Source organism: Colobus angolensis, unplaced genomic scaffold (genome assembly GCF_000951035.1).
Source record: "Colobus angolensis palliatus isolate OR3802 unplaced genomic scaffold, Cang.pa_1.0 Scaffold60, whole genome shotgun sequence".
Lineage (NCBI taxonomy): Eukaryota > Metazoa > Chordata > Mammalia > Primates > Cercopithecidae > Colobus > Colobus angolensis.
This window is the reverse complement of record NW_012119599.1, coordinates 3706154-3728518: the sequence shown is the minus strand read 5'-3', so window position 1 is coordinate 3728518 and position 22365 is coordinate 3706154. Positions and strand designations below refer to the sequence as shown.

At 42.8% G+C, this 22365-nt stretch overlaps 1 protein-coding gene across 1 annotated transcript; it reads left to right on the top strand.

Annotated features, from left to right (window-relative positions):
- The first annotated feature begins 1 nt into the window (after position 1).
- Positions 2-22076, top strand: ZNF222 (zinc finger protein 222). Its single transcript, XM_011963169.1, has 5 exons — positions 2-6; positions 6872-6995; positions 15999-16125; positions 16379-16471; positions 20771-22076. Exons 1-5 carry the CDS (start codon positions 2-4, stop codon positions 21979-21981), a joined length of 1560 nt encoding a protein of 519 aa, XP_011818559.1. The 3' UTR covers positions 21982-22076.
- Positions 22077-22365: the final 289 nt, after the last annotated feature.

Below are 22365 nucleotides of genomic sequence, written 5' to 3'. Positions count from 1 at the left end.
TATGACGTAAGTTCACAATGACTAGGGTCCTGGAAGTAATTTCAAAATGAAATATTCTCTAGTTGGGCCAGGCGCGGTGGCTCATGCCTGTAATCCCAGCACTTTGAGAGGCTGAGGCTGGCGGATCATGAGATCAGGAGATCGAGACCATTCTGGCTAACACAGTGAAATCCCATCTCTACTAAAAATACAAAAAATTAGCCAGGTGTGGTGGTGGGGGCCTGTAGTCCCAGCTACTTGGGAGGCTGAGGCAGAAGAATGGCGTGAACCCAGGAGGTGGAGCTTGCAGTGAGCTAAGATAATGCCACTGCACTTCAGCCTGGGCAACAGAGCTAGACTCCATCTCAAAAAAAAAAGAAAAGAAAAGAAATATTCTCTGGTTCGAATATGCAGATAAATTGATGAAGTCTGGTTAACTGTCTTGGTAATTAAAGCACGTGATGCTTCTTTAGGAATAAGTCAGGGAGTGTGCAAATACTGGAGATCCTGCCCAGTGCCCAGGCACAGCTGATTTATCAAGACAGAGAATTCACAATAAAGAATTTAATACACAGAACTGGCTAAATGGGAGACAGGGTTTTATTACTACTCAAATCAGCCTCCTTGAAAATTTGGAGGCTAGGGTTTTTCAAAGATAGTTTGACAGGCAGGGGGCTAGGGAATGGGTGCTGCTGATTGGCTGGGGATGTTAAAAATGGTCCTTGGGCACTAAGTCCACTTCTGGGTGGGGGCCGCAGGACCAGTTGAGTCAAGAGTCATGGGTTTAGGTGGGGTCATCCGGTTGTCAGAAATGCAGAAGCCCAAAAAGACATCTCAAAAGGCCAGTCTTAGTTCTACAATAGTGATGTTATTTACTAGAGTAATTGGGGAAGTTGCAAATTTTGAGACCTCTGGAATAACAGCTGGAAATCAGAATAATGGCTGGTAATCCTTTATATATATTATCTTAGAATTCAGGCCCCTCTCATCCTCCTAAACTAGTGGGGCCTTTCAATCGTATTACAAAGGCAGTTTAGTCTGGGGGAAGGGCTATTATCATTTAAACAATAAACTAAATTCCTCCCAAAGTTAGCTTGGCCCAGGCCCAGGACTTACCAAGGGCAGTTTGGTGGTTAAAAGCAAGATGGAACTGGTTAGATGAGATCTCTTGCACTGTCATAATTTTCTCACTGTTATAATTTTTACAAAGGTGATTTCAGAGATTGAAATAGATATACATATGTTGTGAAGGCTGTTTGTTTGTTTTATGTCTTTTAAAGCAACAGATCCTCACCTGAGGTCAGGAGTTCGAAACCAGCCTGGTCAACATGGTGAAACCCTGTCTCTACTAAAAATACAAAATTAACTGAGTATTGTGGCACATGCCTGTACTCCCAGCTACCCAGGAGACTGAGGTGGGAGAATCACTTGAAACCAGGAGGCAGAGGTTGCAGTGAGCCAAGATCATGCCATTGCACTCCAGCCTGGGTAACAAGCAAAACTCCATCCCAAAAAATTAAAAAACAAACAAACAAACAAACAAACAAAAAACAGATCCTTTGAAAACCAGAGGTGTATGGGCAGGGAACATAGCATGACAGCAGCAGAGCTTCTTTTGCTATGGATCCAGTTAGAGCAAAGACCTGGTTTGGATGCCAATTCAGAGTTATACACCATGGTGTTGACAAAAAGAGTCAAACTCTATAAAATATAAAGAGATTTATCCTGAGCCAAATATGAGTGACCAAGGCCTGTGACATAGCCATAAAAGGTCCTGAGAACATGTGCCCAAAGTGGTTGGGTTATAGCTTGGTTTTATACATTTTAGGGGGACAGAAGTTACAAGCAGACATCAATCAATACATGTATACATTGGTTTGGTCTGGAAAGGTGGGACAACTCAAAGTTGGCCATGGAGGTGCTTCCAGGTCATAGGTGGATTCAAAGATTTTCTCATTGACAATTGGTTGAGTTATCTGAAGTCCTGGAACCAACAGAAAGGAGTGTCTGGATTATGATAAGGGGTTCTGGAGACCAAGGTTTTTATTACGCAAATGATGCCTCCAGTTAGCAAGCTTCAGAGAATAGATGGTAAATGTCTCTTATCAGGTCGAAAACAGTGCCAGACTCTTTAGTGAATTCTCTTCTAGAGAGAGACCTGGAAAAGGAAGAGGAATGTAGATTTTACAAAATGAATCTACTAAGTATGCTAGATTCTAATGAGATTGTTCTGATTTTACAATATTAAAGATTTTCTTAATAAATTGACTTCGAATCTCATCTTTAATATCTGTAGTACTCTTGTGTACTGAATATTATTTTTTTCATTAAACAGTTTTCTGTAGATCCTGAGGAAGATACAAAAAATTTTTGAAAAACTCAAAAGGCAGTTTCCTGCTGATGAAGATCTGTGCTATAATTGATTTTAATGGATTTATAGTGCATAGACTATAGTCCCTATTTAATCAAGCACTAATATAGACATTGTGATGGTATTTTGTAGATATTCAGCCCATAGTCAGTTGGCTTTGAGTAGGGATATTATGCTTAATAAGGGTAGGCCTGATCAATCACTTGAAGATCCTTTAGAATAGAGCTGAAGCTTCTCTGAATGAAAAAATACTGCACCTGCTGGTGGCATCGTCCTCTCATGGGGTAGAGTTCCATCTTCACCTTTCTGGTGGCCAGCCATATGCATTTTGGAATTGCTTAGTGATATGGTTTGACTCTGTGTCTCTACCCAAATCTCATGTTGAATTGTGATCCTGAGTGTTGGAGGTAGGGCCTGGTGGGAGGTGATTGGATCATGGGAGTGGTTTCTAATGATTTAGCATCATCCCCCTAGTGCTGTCTTTTGATGGAATTCTCATGAGATCTGCTTGTTTTAAAAGTGTGTAGCACCTCCTCCTGCTCTCATTCTCTCCTGCTCTGCCATGGTAAGATATGCTGGCTTCCCTTTCACTTTCCATCATGATTGTAAATTTCCTAAGGCCTCATAGCCACGCTTCCTGTACAGCCTGCAGAACTGTGAGTCAATTAAACCTCTTTTCTTCATAAATTACCCAGTCTCAGGTAGTTCTTTTTTTTTTTTTTTGAGACGGAGTCTTGCTCTGTCACCCAGGCTAGAGTGCAGTGGCGTGATCTCGGCTCACTGCAACTTCCACCTCCCAGGTTCAAGTGATTCTCCTGCCTCAGACTCCCGAGTAGCTGGGATTACAGATGTGTGCCACCATGCCCAACTAATTTTTGTATTCTTTGTAGAGACGAGGTTTCACTATGTTGGCCAGGCTGGTCTCGAACTCCTGACCTTAGGTAATCCACCTGCCTTGGCCTCCCAAAGTGCTGGGATTACAGGTGTGAGCCACTGCACCTGGCCAGGTAGTTCTTTATAACAGTGTGAGAACAGACTAATAGACTTAGGCAGATCCACAGTGCCAAAGGAGAGTTGCTTGCAATAATTGCTTGTATATGTCATACTGATTCTGTTTCTCTGGTTGAATGCTGACCAAAAGACATTTTGCCCCACAAGAACTTCTAGAGGAAGAGCACCCTAAGGATGAGTTTTCTAAATTGATTGTGTTTTCTAGAATTGGATTTCTACTCTTACTAAATTTAAGAGCACTACTGACTTTATTTCCAGTGCAACATAGGGAACTGGTTGTCAAAGGCATGATGTGATAATATGCCAAATATCATATTGAATAATCCTAATAAAATGCCTATTGGAATGATTCTGGTTACCATGAATTTGTTAGTTTAGGACACAGTAGACAAACTTTTCAGTATAGTATATTTCCTGGATGCTCCTACTTGGGCTTCAGAAATTAGGAAAGAAGGCCAGGCATGGTGGCTCATGCCTGTAATCCTAGCACTTTGGGAGGCCGAGTAGGGTGTATCACAAGAGTGAGACCTCCTGGCTAACATGATGAAACCCTGTCTTTACTAAAAATACAAAAAAATTAGCCAGGTGTGGTAGCACGTGCCTGTAGTCCCAGCTACTTGGGTGGCTGAGGCAGGAGAATGGCATGAACCCGGAAGGCAGAGCTTGCAGTGAGCCGAGATCACGCCACTGCACTCCAGCCTGGGCAACAGTGCGAGACTCCATCTCAGAAAAAAAAAAAAAAAAAGAAGAAGAAGGAAAGAAAAAGATGAGGTCAATCACTATGCAGGGCTTAACTTTGCCTTGTTGATGTTGGTATTCATAGTAAATAAATTGATGAGAAATCTATGATACTGTCACTGGGTTTGTATTGGCAGAAGAGTTCTATTGCAGCGGAAGAGAGAACTCTAACTGCAACCACCTAACAGTGTCACAGCTCTCAAATCAATTCCAAGACATCTCCAGTTTACAAATCTACATTCACTTATATAAAGGGGAGGCCAATGTTAGATGAGTATGGGCCCTGATACGTTTCAGAGTTCTCCACAGGAAACCATGGCCATAAACCTGTGACTGACTACATAAAAGGAGAAATAATCACTCTTTTGGGCAATGACTGAATCTTCATTGCCAAATGGCACATTGATACGATGATCAGACATGGTGAGGAGAAAGTAGGAACTACACTAGGCATATTAGTAAGACACATGCATGACAGAAAGAAAGAATAAATCCTATAAATATTCATGGGCCTTCCACTTTGGTAAAATTTCCATAGGTTCATTGATGTGGGACTATTAAGATCTCCCTTCTAATGTATAGGGCAAGAAGCATATGGTATTCCTACAACCAAAGTGTCACAATGTCTAGTGGCCCTCCTTGGCTACTGGATGCTACTTATTCCTCATTGGGATATGCTACTCTGCCTTTTTTGTCTGACCCCAAAACATTTTGCCTCAACTAAGATATGATAAGACTGTGTAATGTGTCCTAGCTGCCATGTAAGTTTCTCTACCCCTAGGACACTATGGACCAGGAGATACAAAAGTAATTGAAATATCAGTGATACAGAATGACGTTTGGAGCCATCACATTTGATGAATCAAACCACAAATGGATGGGATTTTGTAGCAAAGCCCAGTCATCCTCTACATATACTTACTCTTTTTCTTTTTGGTAGAGACAGGGCCTTGCTTTGTTGCCCAGGCTGGTCTCAAACTCCTGGCATCAAGAGATCCTCGTTCTTCAGCCTCACAAAGCAATGAGTACAGGTATGAGCCACCAACCCCAGCCTACTTACTCTTCTTTGGAAAAGCTGCTTATGATTTTGCTAGTGGTCTTAGTAGAGACAGAGCACTTAACCATGACCTACCAAATCAGCATGTGCGCCAAGCTTTCCATCATGAATTGGGTGCTGTTGGTCATTCCTTGTCTTTAAATTTTATGCTCACATTGGTATCCCATTTGTAAGTGGTATATATATGATTGGGTTTGAGCAGGCTCTGAAGCCATAGATAAGTGTATCATGACCCCTACTCCTACTACATTACCTTCAGAATGAGTGAACATGAAGACAAGTCCTGTGAATTAGTGTGTCACAGCAGCAAAAAGAAATGAAGTGATTAAAAGTAAACAAAGCCTAAAGGACCTTATGTGCATTATAGGTGTCCCAGATAGAGAGAAAGCCAAGAGAGCTTATTTACAGAAATAAAAGCTGAAAACTTCTCAAATATGAAAAACACATTATTCTGTAAATCCAAGAAGTTCAATGCATTTCAAGTAAGATAAACACAAAGAGACCCAACTGAGGCATATTATTAAAAAATCGTTAGAAACCAAAGACAAATGAAAAATTTGACAGCAGCAAGTCCAAAGTCATTTGTTATGTACAAAGACATCCTTAACGAAGATGTCAGCAGATTTCTCAGCAAACATCTGAGACGAGATGATATATTCTTTGCTAAAAACACATACACACACATACATCTATTGAGAACTCAACATTCACCCAAACTGTCCTTCAAACTTGAGAGATAAATCTAGTGAATGGGTAGACAATATGTATAGACATAATATGTGACATCAGTTGTACAAAGTGGGGAGAGGGAGAAGCTGTGAATGAGTAGTACTTTGCACGTGATTGAAGTTAAGCTGGTATCCATGGGTGACAGAGTGAGACACTCTCTCAAAAAAAAAAAATTAAAGAAGGCACAAATAAATGGAGATATATCCATTATTAATGGATTGGGCGACTTCATATTGCAAGGATGTCAGTATCTATATCTATAGATTCAATGCAATCCTTAATCACAGTAACATTTTTCTCAGAAATTAAAAAATCCACCTAAAATTCATGTGAAGTATCAACGGATACTCTCTCCTCTCCCATGGTCATATCTTAGACCTCGTCATTTTCTAGCAAATATTCCTCCATAATAATTTGCAGCACTCCTTTCCAACAACTTTGACTTGTATTTCCATCTCGGTCCCACCAGCATGCTAGCATCAGTAACATTAGAACCTCGCCAATACCTACAGTCCACTGAGATGATTACCTTTTTACTCTTATAACTCCTCCTCTCCTCACAGCCTGCCAAGCACATCTCTTGTCAGGAGAGGACAGCTCACTTCTCCTAATGTCTCACTTCCCAGAATTGTGTCCCATGAAAATTTTTAGCTAGATGAAGGCAGAGAAAAAAAATATTTGATTTCTTAGGCTTTATGGAAGCGATAGGAATGGCAATAGGGGTTTGGAATGGAGACTGCACGCACCAGTCAACAGGGTGTGTCCTCAATAAGTAGTGGGTAAAGGACATTAACTGAGATGCTATCTCCAACTCCACTTCAGGAAAGCTTGCTGCAGAGTTAGAGTGACAGAGTCCAGATGCTCTGTTTGAGTCGCGGGCCCTTTGTCTCAGACGGGCGAGTCCGGGGGATTCTGGGAAGTGGAGTCCAGCCGCTCTGTGGAGGCTCGAGCACTTCCGGTCCCCAACTGTGACGTCGCTATTTCAGTTACCATAGTAGTTTGAGTTATTTCCGTATCTTGCGAGTCCTTCCGAACGAGTCTCCTTTGCTCGGGGCTCGCAACCACGCAATAATCGATTCAGGAGAAAAGAAGCCTGGGCGGAGAGCAGAGGTTTGGAGGGGCGAGGGCGGGGATTGCCGCTCCAGTCCGCTGAGCCTTCTGGCCTCTGGGGGCTGTGCTAGCGTCTCAGGGAGTGGGATTGGCGCGGCCCTGTGTCCTCTGCTTTGACCTCTCTCAGTCCGCCTCCCTCCTCCCTACATGTGCGGCCTTTTTCAGTGTGGCGTGGAGTGTCACTTAATGTCCGTTTATCTTCCATTGCTGTTTTGTTGTTGTTTGTTTGTTTTGTAACGGGACTTTTCGGACCCTCCTAGTAGAACCGTTTTGGGACCTGAAAGAGGTAACACAAATGAGAGCCTTAAAAGCAGTCCCTGTCCCTCGTTGTCTGATGGTCTCTTGTTAATTTCCCACGAAGCCTATCAGGTCCCCGGATGGGGTCAGAGCTCCGGCTGCCGGGGCCCCGACCCTTCTCCCTGATCCCTGCAGGACGCTGGATGATCCCTGACGCCTTCTGACCTCATTTTAGGAAAGCGAGGGAAGCATTTAACTTTTATGGGGACCGCAGAACGGTCAGGGTGTTTCACAGCTTTCTTTTCCCCCCAGCCCGACCTTTCTAAAAGAGCAGCAGGAAGGGACTTCTTGGCTACTGAGGGCAAAGCTCTACGTGAGTGATCATTGGCTTTTTTCTTTGGCAGAGATGCTTACCTCAACCAAGAGGGTGTAGGATTTATCCTTCGGGCATGGGTGTCGATAATAATTAAGCCTTAATTGGTAACTTTATTCCAAGTACTTTATACCCCAAAATACATGATCTCCACAGTGGCACTGTGGAGAGGTACAGCTTTTTTAATTTTAAAGATGGGCGTGAGACAGAGGTGGAGCAGGGGTTGAAACCTAGGCAGTCCAGGTCAGAGCCTGAGTTGATCATCTCTTGAATGCATTCTCACTGAGGCAGAGAAACTAGCTGGGAGCAGGTGGAGAACGTAAGTTAGGACTTGATTGAAGGCACCTTGAGGCAAGGCTCAGGAGCTTGGACTTCTGTAGGAGTTTTTGTTTGTTTTTGGCTTTTTTTCTTAACCTTATCTACTATTTTCTTTCTTTCTTTCTTTTTCTTTTTTTATTTTTTTTGAGAGGGAATCTTGCTGTCTCCCAGGCAGGAGTGCAGTGGCGCGATCTCGGCTCACTGCAACCTCCGTCTCCCAAGTAGCTGGGATTACACGCGCCCGCCCCCACGCCCAGCTAATTTTTTTTTTGTATTTTTAGTAGAGATGGAGTTTTACCATGTTGGCCAGGCTGGTCTCGAACTCCTGACCTCAGGTGATCCACCCGCCTTGGCCTCCCGAAGTGCTAGGATTTCATTCACTTTTTAACTAATATTTCATATTGTTGTGGAGCCATTTTATTATGGAGCATTCAGAAACTAGAGAAATTGGAATAGAAAAAATTTTTAAGTCCCCTTGAATCCAGGATATAAAGACAGTAATGTTATGTTTTGAATGCATTTCTTTGTAGCCTTTCTTTTTGATCAAAATTATTATTTATATTTTATTTGTAAACATTCTAACAAAATTCTAATATTATGTGTTCCCCTTATCTGTTTAACTATGGAAACTTCCAGACACCACCAAGAGAGAATTCACTAGTGAGCTTTCAAGTTATGTCATGCTCATTCTTATTAATCTCATTGTTATTATTCCTTTGTTTCCTGATATTTCAAAACATTTGATATTATTTCAGAGCTATAGAAAAGCTGCAAAACAGTATAAGAAATTCTCATGTACTCTTTTTTTCGGGGGGGGGATGGAGTTTTGCTCATGTACTCTTTAGCCAAATTTGCCAAGTGTTTACATTTTTCTTGTTTGCTTTGTTCATGTCCTATCAGCCAAATACCACCAGGAACATGCTTGTAACTAGAGACAGCTGTTTGTAACTTTCTGCAGCAAGGAAGCCCACATACTTGGGTAATCGTGGGATGTCTTGTTAAGAGCCATTTAAGAAGGGCTGGTGTAGCATTTCATATAACATGCTAGATGATAGTAGATATTATATTAAATAATATTGTTATTTGTAATTTATCAGATCTGTTAAAGGACTACTAATACTATAGTGTTATTTTTTACATAGTATTGGATAGCATATTATCTAACACCATGTAATCTAATCTGCAGTTCCATATTTAAATTTGTTCAGTTTTTCATTTGAACTTTTTATAACTGCCCCCTTCCCCACTCTCCATCTCTATCCCCGAAGTGCAATTTTGTGTATCGTCTTTAGCTGTCACATTTCCATAGTTGCCTTTAGTCTGGAAGGATTCCACATCCTTTGTCTTTTATGTGCATTGTTGTTTGAAGAGTATAGGCAAGTTGTTTTGGAGAAAGACATTCATCTTTAGCTTGTCTGATATATTTCACCTTTAAGTTTAGATTCTCCATTATTGGTGAAGATACCACAAAAGTGTTAAGGTATCCTTTTCAATGGAACATAACAGGTCAAGTGATATTCGTTTGTCCCTTCTTTGGCTGTTTCAACTGTGTTCGCTTAGCCAAGATCATGTCTTTCAGATTTGTCCACTGTAACGTTACTTTTTAAAAAATTATTATAAAGTTTCTCGTAGGGAAATATATTATTAGTGGACAGTCTGCTGTAAATAGGAATTTCCATTTCTCCTTCATTGATGCATTCATTTGTTGAACTATAAACATTCTATCAATATGGACTCAGAATCCAACCTTGTTTATTTTAATGATATATAGATTACAATTATTTTTTCCAACTCCAGTGTATTTTACATATCATAGCATTCACTCATTTCAGGTGTACAATGCAGTGACCTTTAGGAACTTTGTGGAGTAACTGTCATCATAGTTCAGTTTAGACCTTTTACATCCCCCAGTTGGACTCTTCATGCTCATTTAATTTAAACTTCATTCTCACCTCAAATCTGCCTAAACCACTAATCTACTTTCTCCACATATACATTTGCCTATTCTGGACATTTCATCTGAATGGAATCATAGAATCCATGACTGACTTCTTTCACTTAACATAATGTTTCCAAGCTTCATGTATGTTGTAACATGAGTCAGTATTTCATTCCTTTACATTCTAAATAAGATTTCATTGTATGGATATGCCAAGATTTCTCTACCCATACAAGGGCCTCTTTGTTGTATGCAATTTTGGGTTAGTATGAATAATGCTGCTGTAAGCATTCATGTGCTCATTCACATCCATATTGTCGGGCAGCATCCCTGGCCACCCTTTCATGTCTTTCTCTCTGCCTTCCATGGCATGTTCCAGGCACAATTCTGTCTTTGCTCGAACTGCGTAACTGAGGACTCTGCAAATTCCATGAAGTAGGCGGAAAAATGATCATATACAACGTGAGTATGGCGTGCCTCTCTTGCTGTTCAAATTTCATCTCACTACTCATACTGTCATGTGTTTTTCTCAGTCTTGGAAAGACTCAAGGAGAACTCAAACAGGCATTTGAGGATCTCTTCTGTGCCAGGTGCTTCCCTCTTTTCTTTCTTTTTTTTTTTTTTTTTTCAGAGTCTTGCTCTGTTGCCCAGGCTGGAGTGCAATGGTGTGATCTTGGCTCACCGCAACCTCCGCCTTCCAGGTTCAAGCCTCAAGTAGCTGGGATTACAGGCATGCACCACCATGCCCGGCTAATTTTGTATTTTTAGTGGTGACGGGGTTTCTCCATGTTGGTCAGCCTGGTCTCAAACTCCCGACCTCAGGTGATCTGCCTGCCTCGGCCTCCCAAAGTGCTGGGGTTACAGGTGTGAGCCACCAGCCCAGCCACTTCCTTTTTCTCTTTCATTATCATCAGTGGGACATCTCTCGTCCAAGTAGTCCAATGAGTGTGGTGCAGCAAAGCACCAGCCCACTATGGCTTTGTTTGTTTAGGTTGTGTGATTGTGCTGCCATGTACCAGTTACCATAGGGCACCTTCAGGTCGCTCTCATATGGCAGGTGCCAGGTCCTCACTTGGTAAGCCAGGGCTTGGGTTCTGTTGGCGGACACTGTGATGTGAGTGATGCTGGTGTGGTTTACCATAGTCAAGACAGGAGGGTCACTGTGGTTGGTGACAGAACAAATCCAAAGCAGATCAGGTGACCTGAAGTGGCCACAGCTTGGGAGAACCTGAGTATGCTGTGCTCTGCCACCACGTCCTTGTGGAAACAACAGATTGACAGATGTTGGATAGGCGGAGGGCTGAGGTAGTACAGCGACCCAGTCTGTCCCTGCCCTGAGGCTGCTACCACTGCAGACATCCATTCCCCTTGTTGCTTGGCCCAGACCTTCGTGCCTCAGTTGTTTAGTCAGGAAGGGAGCCCATGTCCTGTACAAAAAGATATGCCTGCTAGTGACACCCACCCAAATGGAAAGCTCAGTAATCTTCAGCACCATTAGAGGGACCCTAACACCCTGGTGTTCCATGGTCTCATCCTTCAACCCTCTGAGATCCCACGGAAGTCTGGGATTTCCAGGGAAGCATTGCCTCCAGATGAGAGTCAGGGAGAGCTTTGTCTGGTACTGTGGTGACCTGAATTGCAAACCATACCAGAATGTGTACTCTAAAAGGAAAAAGAATGAATGAGAACACTGAGATTGGGGTCTCACAGGCACAGCCTAATCAGGCTGCTGCCATGTCTGCCTCCACCTCCGCTTCCACCAAGCGCAGTATTTCTAAGCACACGTGGCAGTGAGTTGTTTCCTTGGGACTGGTGTGCAAAGTGTAGTGTCCATGTTATCCTAGTCAGACAGGAGTACTTTCCTACTAGCAGGCCATGGGAATGTCTGTCCCTTCTTCAGTGATTTTATTTTGTTTATTTTTTTGAGACAGAGTCTCACTCTGTCACCCAGGCTGGAGTGCAGTGGCATGATCTCAGCTCACTGCAAGCTCCGCCTCCCGGGTTCATGCCATTCTCCTGCCTCAGCCTCCGGGTAGCTGGACTACAGGCACCCGCCACTACGCCCAGCTAATATTTTGTATTTTTAGTGGAGACGGAGTTTCACCGTGTTAGCCAGGATAGTCTCGATCTCCTGACCTCGTGATCCGCCGGCCTCAGCCTCCCAAAGTGCTGGGATTACAGGCTTGAGCCACCGCGCCCGGCCTTTCAGTGATTTTGTGAGTCACCTGTTCTATGGTTCAGTAGCTCCATTGGCCTGCAGGGGACAGGGTGCATGCCAAGTTCATCATATTTCATGAGAGAGCACCCATTGTTTTGCATGGTCAATGAAGGATATTTCTTGGTCAGAGTGAAATTCCATGAGGTGTTCAAAAACACAATATCAGTTCTTCTCAAGGACGGTTGTGGTAGTCCCAGTGTTCACGAGTGACATATATGTATCCCTCTTAGGCAGCAAGCTATTGCCATGCTTTTTGTCCACACACAGTGTACCCAGTCAGTAGCCATACTCCTGACCAGGTGGCTGGACTGCTGACAACAGCCCACAGTTCATGAAAATGTAGCAAGATATGGCAGTAGCAGTTGCCTGCATTGCAGTCACCACTGCATGTAGTTTGGTCCATCAGGCAAAAGGGCCATGTTCAGTCTCAGCCTTAAGATAGCCATTCACTGGCCAGATGCTGGTCACAGCCCATTGGAGCCTGTCTGCTTGTTGTTTCGCAGAGCTGTCTGTAAACCATACTGTACCATCAGTAGGCACATCTGAGTCTGGGGCCCCATCAGTAGGCATTTCTGGCCCCAGGAGGTGCCAGAACCCCCCTTATGGGTCATTTGGTCTCTGCTGTTAAGCTAGCCGTTTGTTCATACAGCCTTCCGGGTCTGATCGTGAATGTACCATTTCCTTTTTTTTTTTTTTTTCTGAGAGGGAGTCTCGTTCTGTTGCCCAGGCTGGAGTGGAATGATGCGATCTTGGCTCACTGTAACCTCCGCCTCTTGGGTTCAAGCGATTCTCCTGCCTCAACCTCCCCAGTAGCTGGGATTGCAGTCTCCCACCACCACACCTGGCTGATTTTTGTATTTGCAGTAGAGATGGGGTTTCATCATGTTGGCCAGGCTGGTCTTGAACTCCTGACCTGAGGTGATCCGTCCGCCTTGGCCTCCCAAAGTGCTGGAATTACAGGAGTGAGCCACCATACGCAGCCAAATGTACCATTTGCCTATGATAGTAGAGCTTTACCACTTATCAAATGGAGCCTGCCCAACTTTATGTGTAGGGTGAATAAGGGCCCAGGTGAGAATGGGCAGTTTATGTCACATGTGTACTCCAGCGATAAAATGCACTGTCCCCATCAGTGCCCAATAGCAAGCAAAGAATTGCCATTTATACAAGCATCCCTTGTGGCTGCCTTAGGCAACATATCCAAAATTTCAGAGACTGGTGCACCTCAGTGTCAACGTTTTGTTTTCATAGACTCTAGTCAGTACACATGCAGGTTATGGACCTTGTACCTTCATTGGACTAGCATGCTCTGAAGGTGTAAAGGCACTGTCTGGGCCTTGGCTGGTTGAATGGCTTCCAAGGCCTGCTACTACAAAGGGTCCCATTCAAAGTTGATGGCTTTGCCACTCAGTGTCTATGGGGCTAAATGAACACCAAGTGGGCTGTGTGCTTTCTGCAGTACCCAAAGGCCTATCGGCTGATGAGTCTCCGTTCCATTAGTGGGTGCTGACAGGGTTAAGACTTTTTGCTTGCCTGTATCTGGGATATTTGTTTGGCTTCCCATCCATGTGACATTGGCATTCAGCCTTCCATAGTCGGCTGTTCCTCTCCATGCCCTGGAGGTCTGTCTGACCAGCTAAAAAACTGGGCTGTTACATTTTGACCTGGTTGGTGTAACATTTTTCTCTGTGGCAAGTAATTCCTGAATTAACGAAGTAATGTCTTGTTCTCCACTTAGCATGTAGCAGTGCTTTTGCTGAACCCACTGGGGCTTGGGTGGCTTAGGTGGTAGGCAGGAGTGGATATGCCCCACTGTTATGGTTCAAAAATTACATGGAAGGACACGTATCCCCTGAGGCAGCAGTGATGTTCTGTGTCTGAACAGCCCAAATGCCACTGCTTCTAATAGACTCAGCAGTGGGAACCACAGTCACTGACACCTGAAGTAGCCCAAAGGATTCACCCCCAGACATAAGCACCACAAGCAGACAGGCATCATGAGTGACTGAGTTCTTCCTAAAAGCTTTGATGTCATTAGTTTCATTTTTTCCCCTAGGAAATATTAATATTTGAATTCCTCCTCTCTTTTTCCCTCTTTTTTTTTTTTTTTTTTTTTTTGAGGCAGAGTTTCACTCTTGTTACCTAGGCTGGAGTGCAATAGTGCGATCTCAGCTCACTGCAACCTCCGCCTCCTGAGTTCAAGCGATTCTGCTGCCTCAGCCTCCCGAGTAGCTGGGATTACAGGCATGTGCGACCATGCCAGGTTAATTTTGTATTTTTAGTAGAGATGGGGTTTCTCCATGTTGGTCAGGCTCGTCTCAAACTCCTGACCTCAGGTGATCCGCCTGCCTCAGCCTCCCAAAGTGCCGGGATTACAGGCGTGACCCACCACACCCGGCCTTCCCTCTTATCTTGATAGGAATGGTGAAGACCCAGAGACGGGGCTCCATCCCTAATTGTGCTGTTCTTTTTGGGATAGAAAAATCTGTCCTCCCTCACCAACAATCCAGGATAGCCAAAATAGCATGTCCTCATGATATTGCCTATACCTGTCCTGCAGATCGTGAGTTTCTCAAAGGCCCACATCATGCTTATTGGCTCCCTTCTTCTTAGCTGCCTCAGAGACTTTCTGATAACCCACTTCACCCACTTCCAGAGCCCTCTGGCCCCAGGAATATGCGATTACTTAAAAGCCCCACAGTCAGTATATTACACGCCATGCTCCCCTGTTTTCATTTGCCATCCTCTCTTTCTGAATCCATGCAGCCAGCTGACATCTGTAGAGGGGTGACCTGTGTACCACTTATCACTCTGTTTTTTCCCATAAATCATGCAGCTTCTTTCCAGCTCCTGTGCCCCCAAGCTGCCATTACTGCCCTGGACCACAAGCTGGGGGGCATTACTGCTCCCCCTTTGCTAATGCATGGTTCTGTCGGACCAGACCCTGCTGTGCCAATTCTGTGGAGCAGGTTCACGGGTTACCAGCGTACATGAGTTCAGTAGAAGGGTACACTCAATACATGACTAATTACATAAAGCAGATTTATTGCTTACAGGTAGGCAGCAAGGGAGAACAAAAACCTGCACTTCCCTGTGAGCCAGTCCCCCAAGGCTCAAGAAAGCTGCCTGGAGTGGGTAGTGTCTGAATTGCAAGCGCCCCATTTGCACCTCAGCTGAGGCACCCCAAGAGGCAACGTGTCCTGGAGGCTTACTGGGAAGTTCCTGCCTCACTTGAGATGTTATCTTCCCTAGGAAGGACACATACATTGCATTTGTAGCACATTCTATGGTTATTATTGAGAGCTATGAGCAAGAAGGTGGGCAGAGTCAATCTAAGGTAATACTGAAAATTGCCCAGTTACCTAAAACTTGTTTGTTGGGCAAATAGTAAAGAAATGTGATAGCATCCGGGGTTAGAATATGAGAGAGAACAATGAGTGTTATCAAACCAGGTTGGGACTGAATTACTAAATGTTGCTGGAGCAATAGGCAAGATTCATTGAAACTTATATATATGAAGCCCAGGATGTACTTACAAGTAGACTCAATGAGCGCACAAAGTAAAAATATAGGACCTCATTTTCTTTCTATTCTTTTTTGTTTGTTTGTTTTTGAGACAGAATTTCGCACTTGTTGCCCAGGCCGGAGTGCAGTGGCGCAATCTTGGCTCACTGCAACCTCTGCCTCCCAGGTTCAAGTGATTCTACTGCCTTAGCCTCGTTTTCATCATTGCATTTCTGGTGGAGCTCAGGAAAATCAGTCATTGTCAGGACACAAACAGAATAAGTAGTAAATCTGTAAGCTGACCTATGTCTCAAGATCCAAAACTTTATACTTGTCCCTTGTGCCAGTGCAATGCTGTTGTCTACCAGTAGTCCTTGGCTATAAGATCGAGGTGACATCTGCTTGATGTTGTAGGAGGCAGTGACCTTCAAGGACGTGGCTGTGATCTTCACTGAGGAGGAGCTGGAGCTACTGGACCCTGCCCAGAGGAAGCTGTATCGAGATGTGATGCTGGAGAACTTCAGGAACCTGCTCTCAGTGGGTGAGGACAGGCACCCTCTGTAATGGAATGTCAGACCCCAGGAATGGTTTTGTATCCTAGGGTTTTCAAGTTTGAGTGTGCAGTGAGAACCTACATTTCCAGTAAATTTTGCCTAGCTATTAGGTTGGTGCAAAAGTAATTGTAATTGTGGTTTTTGTCATTGGAAGTAATGGTACACTGCAGTTACGTTTGCACCAACATGATATTACCTTGAACGTGTTGGGATTAAGCATGTGACTTTGCCTGTTCACAGGGCATCAACCATTCCGTGGAGATACTTTCCACTTCCTAAGGGAAGAAAAGTTTTGGGTGATGGAGACAAAAAGCCAAAGAGAAAGGAATTCTGGTAAGAACCAAGCAGTTGTGTGTCCCTGCATGTTATTCCTGTCTGTTTTACTTCTGTCCATGCCCATCTCCAGCATTTTGGGGTAAATAGCCGAACCTGTTTCCTGGATTATTACAACCTCCTCCTGCTGATGCCCCTGCTCTCACCCTTCCCACCATGCCATCCGTTCTCATGGTAGCCAAAGTGATCCTTAGGAAATGGAAGTCACATTGCTCAGCTCAAAAGCCTTTCTCGCTTCTTGTTTTTATTAGTGTTACAACCTCTTTAAGTGGCTTTTGTAGACCCTGTGATCTGCTCTTCATCCCACACTGCCTGACTGCATCTCCTGTCCTCTCCCACTTGTTCCATCTTTTCCAGGCACATTGTCCTCCCTGCTGTTTCTCTATCCTGCCAAGGACATCGTATTGCCTGTTGTAGCCAGTGATGTAAAACTCAGCAGATTGAACAAGAAACACTTATCTTTCTCTTCTGTAGGCCTGAAGTCTGACACATCTCACTGGGCAAAAATCAAGCTGTCTTAGGGCTTTGTTCCTTTCTGGATATTCATGGGGAGAAGACTTCATTTTGGTTTACCAGTCTCTAGGCACTGTCTACACTCCTTGACTCTTGTTTCCTTTCCTCCATCTTCAAAGGCAACTACGTTGCATCTCTGACCATTCCACTATAGTCACGCTCCCTCTGCCACTCTTCTTATACCTTCTTCTTTCACCTTTCAGGCCCCTTGTGATAGTATTCATCAATCCTGGATGATTGAGGATGACCCTTCCATTTTCTGCTTAGCTGGCTAGTGACCTCAATGGCATCTTAATCTCCCTTGCTGTGGAATGTAATATGTTCATAGGTTCTGAGGATTGGATGTAGACATCTTTCAGGAATGATTATTTTCTCTACTACAAAAGATTCTGCCTCCAAACCCTCACTAGCTCTTCTCTTGGATTGGAATACACTGTCCCCACAAAACTTACTGACCCCTCTTTTAGTTTATGCACCTCTCTGCTCAGTTTTAATATCATAGGAGAGGTCGTCTCTAAGCACCTTATTGAAAATACTATCCTATCTTTACTCTTCTTCGCCTGTATGTGTTGTGTCTCATGTATTTTCGTCTACTGATAGATCACCTCTCCCCTTTACAATGTAGTCTCCTGAAGGCATTTATCTGTTTCTTTATGACTGCGTCTTCAGCACCTAGAATACTCCTGGTACATGGCAGGTATCTGTAAATATTTGGTATTCTTGTGAATGAATTAAGGGATGAGAGGCCTTGACTGTCTGTAAGAATCATGCAGATAGCTAATAAGTGACAGATATACCAGAGTGAATGTTATATAGTCATACCTTGGTAACCATGGGGTTTGATTCCAGGACCCCCTTGTGGATACCAAAAGCCAAGGATGCTCAAGTCCCTTCTACATGTAAAGTATTTGTGTATACCCTACGTACATCCTCTCATATACTTTAAGTCATGTCTAGATTAGGTATAACACCAAATGCAATGCCTACCCATTGCTTTATTCACATGGATTCAATGTATAGGACTCAATGTGAGAAATTCAAGTTTTGCTGTGTGGAACTCTGTGGAATGTTTTTTTTTTTTTCCAAATACTTCTGATACACTGCTGGTTGAATCCATGTATGCTGAACCCACAGGTATGGAGGCTGACTGTATGTTGCAGGACAGTTTTTTTTTTTTTTTTTTTTTTGTCTGTGTATGGCTGCTTATTCAATTTTGACTTTCTTAGATTCTCTTGACATGGTTGGTTTTCTGTGTGTTCTGTTGACCCGCATCCTGTGGAAACTTTCAAGCATTGTTTACATGACCACACTGAGAAACATGCCTTCCATGGGGCTTACCCTGGAACTTTCCATAAGGACCATGTTTATGTCTGTGAGAAATCCTTTATATCTGTGAGCTGAATGTTGCTTATATTTCTGCATGTTTTTCTTCAAAAAAAGTGATGTCTATTTCTGCATCTTTGTATAAATTTAATTGTCAAAATGTGAAGGAATATAGATTTTACAGAAATTTTTATTTATATTTACAGAGATAGAGTGTTGTATTTTCATCTGGCGAACTTTATGACCTGAAAGGAATTGGGAAACTGCTCTCAAAATAGAAACCTCCCAAAGGATACTCTCCCTTCTCTTTAAAGACTGCTTATTTATAAGTGACAGCATATTAAATATATCCATGTACTACTGTGTACTGACAGGTACATACTTACCAATTAATATTTTCCAAGATTCTTTCCATTGGAAAAATTTGGAAGTTATCTTTCCATTGGAAAAATTTACTTAATTCAGGACTTGGTAATATCCTGACAAAGTTCTAAACATTTTGTGAGCATGAGCCGTAGTAAGAAACACACCTTTCAATGTAACCCAGACAAACATTTTTCATGTGTGTAGATGTGTGTGAGTGGCTTTAGTAAGCAATTCATGTAATGACATTTTTCCTGCTTGTCATAATGCTGCAATAATTTTCATTCTAGTTCTTTTTTTGTAAATGTTTATTGTGGGTTTTAACTTTATTTCAGCTCATTGAGGCATAGTCTTGAGTATAAAAAGTTATAAAGCCTGTTTACGTCATAGGCTTTCTTTTCATTCCACATGATTCTTAACAACTTTGATTGTCTGCTCAGGAGCATCCCCCTTTATGAACCCCTGGAAGGACAGCCTTTCAGATTCCCCTCAGAACTACAGTTGTCTGTCCCTGTACTCTTTCAGATAACCAAGTTACTGTCCATATCAAAACAGAAAAATAAGATTAAGTGTTTTTATACATGTATAAAATTATTGTGGGGGAATACTTTGAATGTATAGATATTAAACACTCTGAGGTGTTTGGTGTTTAGCATTGTGAACAGTTCAACCAACTATGAAGTTTAGTGGGACATTTTACAGAGGACTGCTCTCACTTCACATCAGGTGAACATTCGGCAGCTTTTCAAAACTATCTTCATGTTTTGTAATTTGCTAGAAAGACTCTTAGAATTCACTGAATGCTTTTATCCTCACAGTTACTGATTCTTACAGGGAAAACATGCATATTATAGTTAACCAAGAGAGAAACCAAATAAGATAGAGTCCAGGGAAGTACCAAATCCTTATTTTCTATTGTATTCTCCCAGTGGAGTGGGGTATGTTACATCACCAGGATTAGCATGTGACTTAGACACAGATAACTCCCAATCAGGGAAACTTACCTGAGTACTGGGATCCAGAGTAATTATTGGGGCTCCATTACATAGCCGTAATTGGTTGGTTGATTCCCATGTGGTTATTTAGTCTCCTGGTTCACTGATTCCCTGTGAGGTAAAGCCCCTCTATGAATCACACTGATGTTCTTTCTGATGTGAGGAGTGCCACCCCCCATGCGCCAAAGGAGTGGCCAGTCACAACCCTAAATAATATTGTTTCACTATCCAGAGTTACCCAGGTTTTACCTTCAAGCAAAGAGACTCCTCTCAGGCATGACACTGCAAGATCCTAGAGATTACCTCTCAGATGCTGACAACGTCCTGACCTCTTTCAAGTTAGGTTAACTTCTTTGTAAGGATGTATGACAGACAAATATATAAACTATGTATTCTGTTATTGCTTCTCCTTAAAGTTCCTTTGGATTCATATTTCACTACGTATGTAATATTTTAGCTTTACGATTTACCACACAACATTTTAGACTGACTAAAAAATTCACTAGAAATAGCAACAAGTGAAGTGTATATATTAATTTTTTAAACAAGTATTTTATTTCTATCCAGAATTTTACGTATGAGACATGGTGTGGTTCTAAATTGGTCTCATGCAAACCAGAAACCAGAAACCAGAAATCAGGGTGCACTTGGAAAACAGAAAATGAATGTTCATTAAATCCCACATCCTAAGTGTGAAGTCTTGAAAACACTGAACAAAGACTTTACTTGTCCACATGTCTCGTTTGGTGTTTTTTGTTTGTTTGTTTCTGTTTTTTGGTTGTTTTTTTTGAGACAGAGTCTCACTCTGTTGCCCAGGCTGCAGTGCAATGGCCTGATCTTGGCTCACTGCAACCTCTGCCTCCCAGGTTTAAGCAATTCTCCTGCCTCAGCCTCCTGAGTAGCTGGGATTACAGGTGCATGCCGCCACGCCTGGCTAATTTTTGCATTTTTAGTTGAGACAGGGCTTCAACATATTGGCCAGGATGGTCTCAAACTCCTGACCTTATGATCCACCTGCCTCAGCCTCCCAAAGTGCTGGGATTACAGGTGTGAGCCACCGTGCCCGGCCTACTTGTCCACATGTCTTAATTCTGTGTCCTTATAGGCAAAATCCAAACTGAAGTGGAGACTGTTCCAGAAGCAGGAACACATGAAGAATTTTCCTGCAAGCAAATTTGGGGACAAATTGCAAGTGACTTAACCAGGTCTCAAGTTTCCACCATAAATAACTCTCTGTTATTTGAACAAGATGACGGCTCCTCCCAGATTGAAGAAAGACTATCTAGAGGTCACACAAGAGAAAAACCTTCCCAGGGTGGAAAGTGTAAACAGTCCTTCAATGATGTTTCCATCTTTAATCTTCCTCAACAGTTATATTCGGGAGAGAAGTCTCATACCTGTGATGAGTGTGGAAAAAGCTTCTGTTACATCTCAGCCCTTCATATTCATCAGAGAGTCCACATGGGAGTGAAATGCTATAAGTGTGATGTGTGTGGTAAGGAATTTAGTCAGAGTTCACGTCTGCAAACTCATCAGAGAGTCCACACTGGAGAGAAACCATTCAAATGTGAGCAGTGTGGGAAAGGCTTCAGATGTAGATCAGCGCTTAAACTTCATTGCAAATTACACACGAGAGAGAAACCTTATAATTGTGAGAAATGTGGGAAGGCCTTCATGCACAATTTCCAGCTTCAGAAACATCAGAGAATTCATACTGGGGAGAAGCCATTCAAATGTGAAATATGTGGTAAGAGCTTCTGTCTTAGGTCAAGTCTTAATAGGCATTGCATGGTTCACACAGCAGAGAAACTGTACAAATCTGAAAAGTATGGAAGAGGTTTCATTGATAGGCTAGATTTGCATAAGCATCAGATGATTCATATGGGACAGAAACCATATAATTGTAAAGAATGTGGGAAGAGCTTCAAATGGTCCTCATATCTTTTGGTCCATCAACGAGTCCACACTGGAGAAAAGCCATACAAATGTGAGGAGTGTGGGAAGGGCTACATGAGTAAATCAGGTCTTGACTTCCACCATAGAACCCACACGGGAGAGAGATCTTATAACTGTGATAACTGTGGGAAGAGCTTTAGACATGCTTCTAGTATTTTGAATCATAAGAAACTCCACTGCCGAAGAAAACCATTGAAATGTGAAGACTGTGGAAAGAGGCTTGTACACCGGTCATACCGTAAAGATCAACAAAGAGACTACAGTGGAGAAAACCCATCCAAATGTGAGGACTGTGGGAAGCGCTACAAGAGGCGCTTGAATTTGGATATAATTTTGTCATTATTTTTAAATGACATATAAATTATACATGTTTGTGGAGTGTGAAATTTGATACATCTATATAATGTATATAATGTATGCCGATTAAATCAGTTTAATTTGTGTATCACCTGAAACATTTATGATTTGTGTTGGAAAAATTGAACATCTATTTTTTGGATTTGAAAACAAGTTACTGTTGATTATAGTCACCTATAGGGCTGTGGAACATTAGAAGTGAAGTAGTCAGGAGTTTTTTTGTTTTTGTTTTTGTTTTGTTTTGTTTTGTTTTGAGACGGAGTCTCGCTCTATCGCCCAGGCTGGAGTGCAGTGGTGCGATCTTGGCTCACTGCAAGCTCCGCCTCCCGGGTTCAGGCCATTCTCCTGCATCAGCCACCCGAGTAGTAGGGACTAAAGGTACCCACC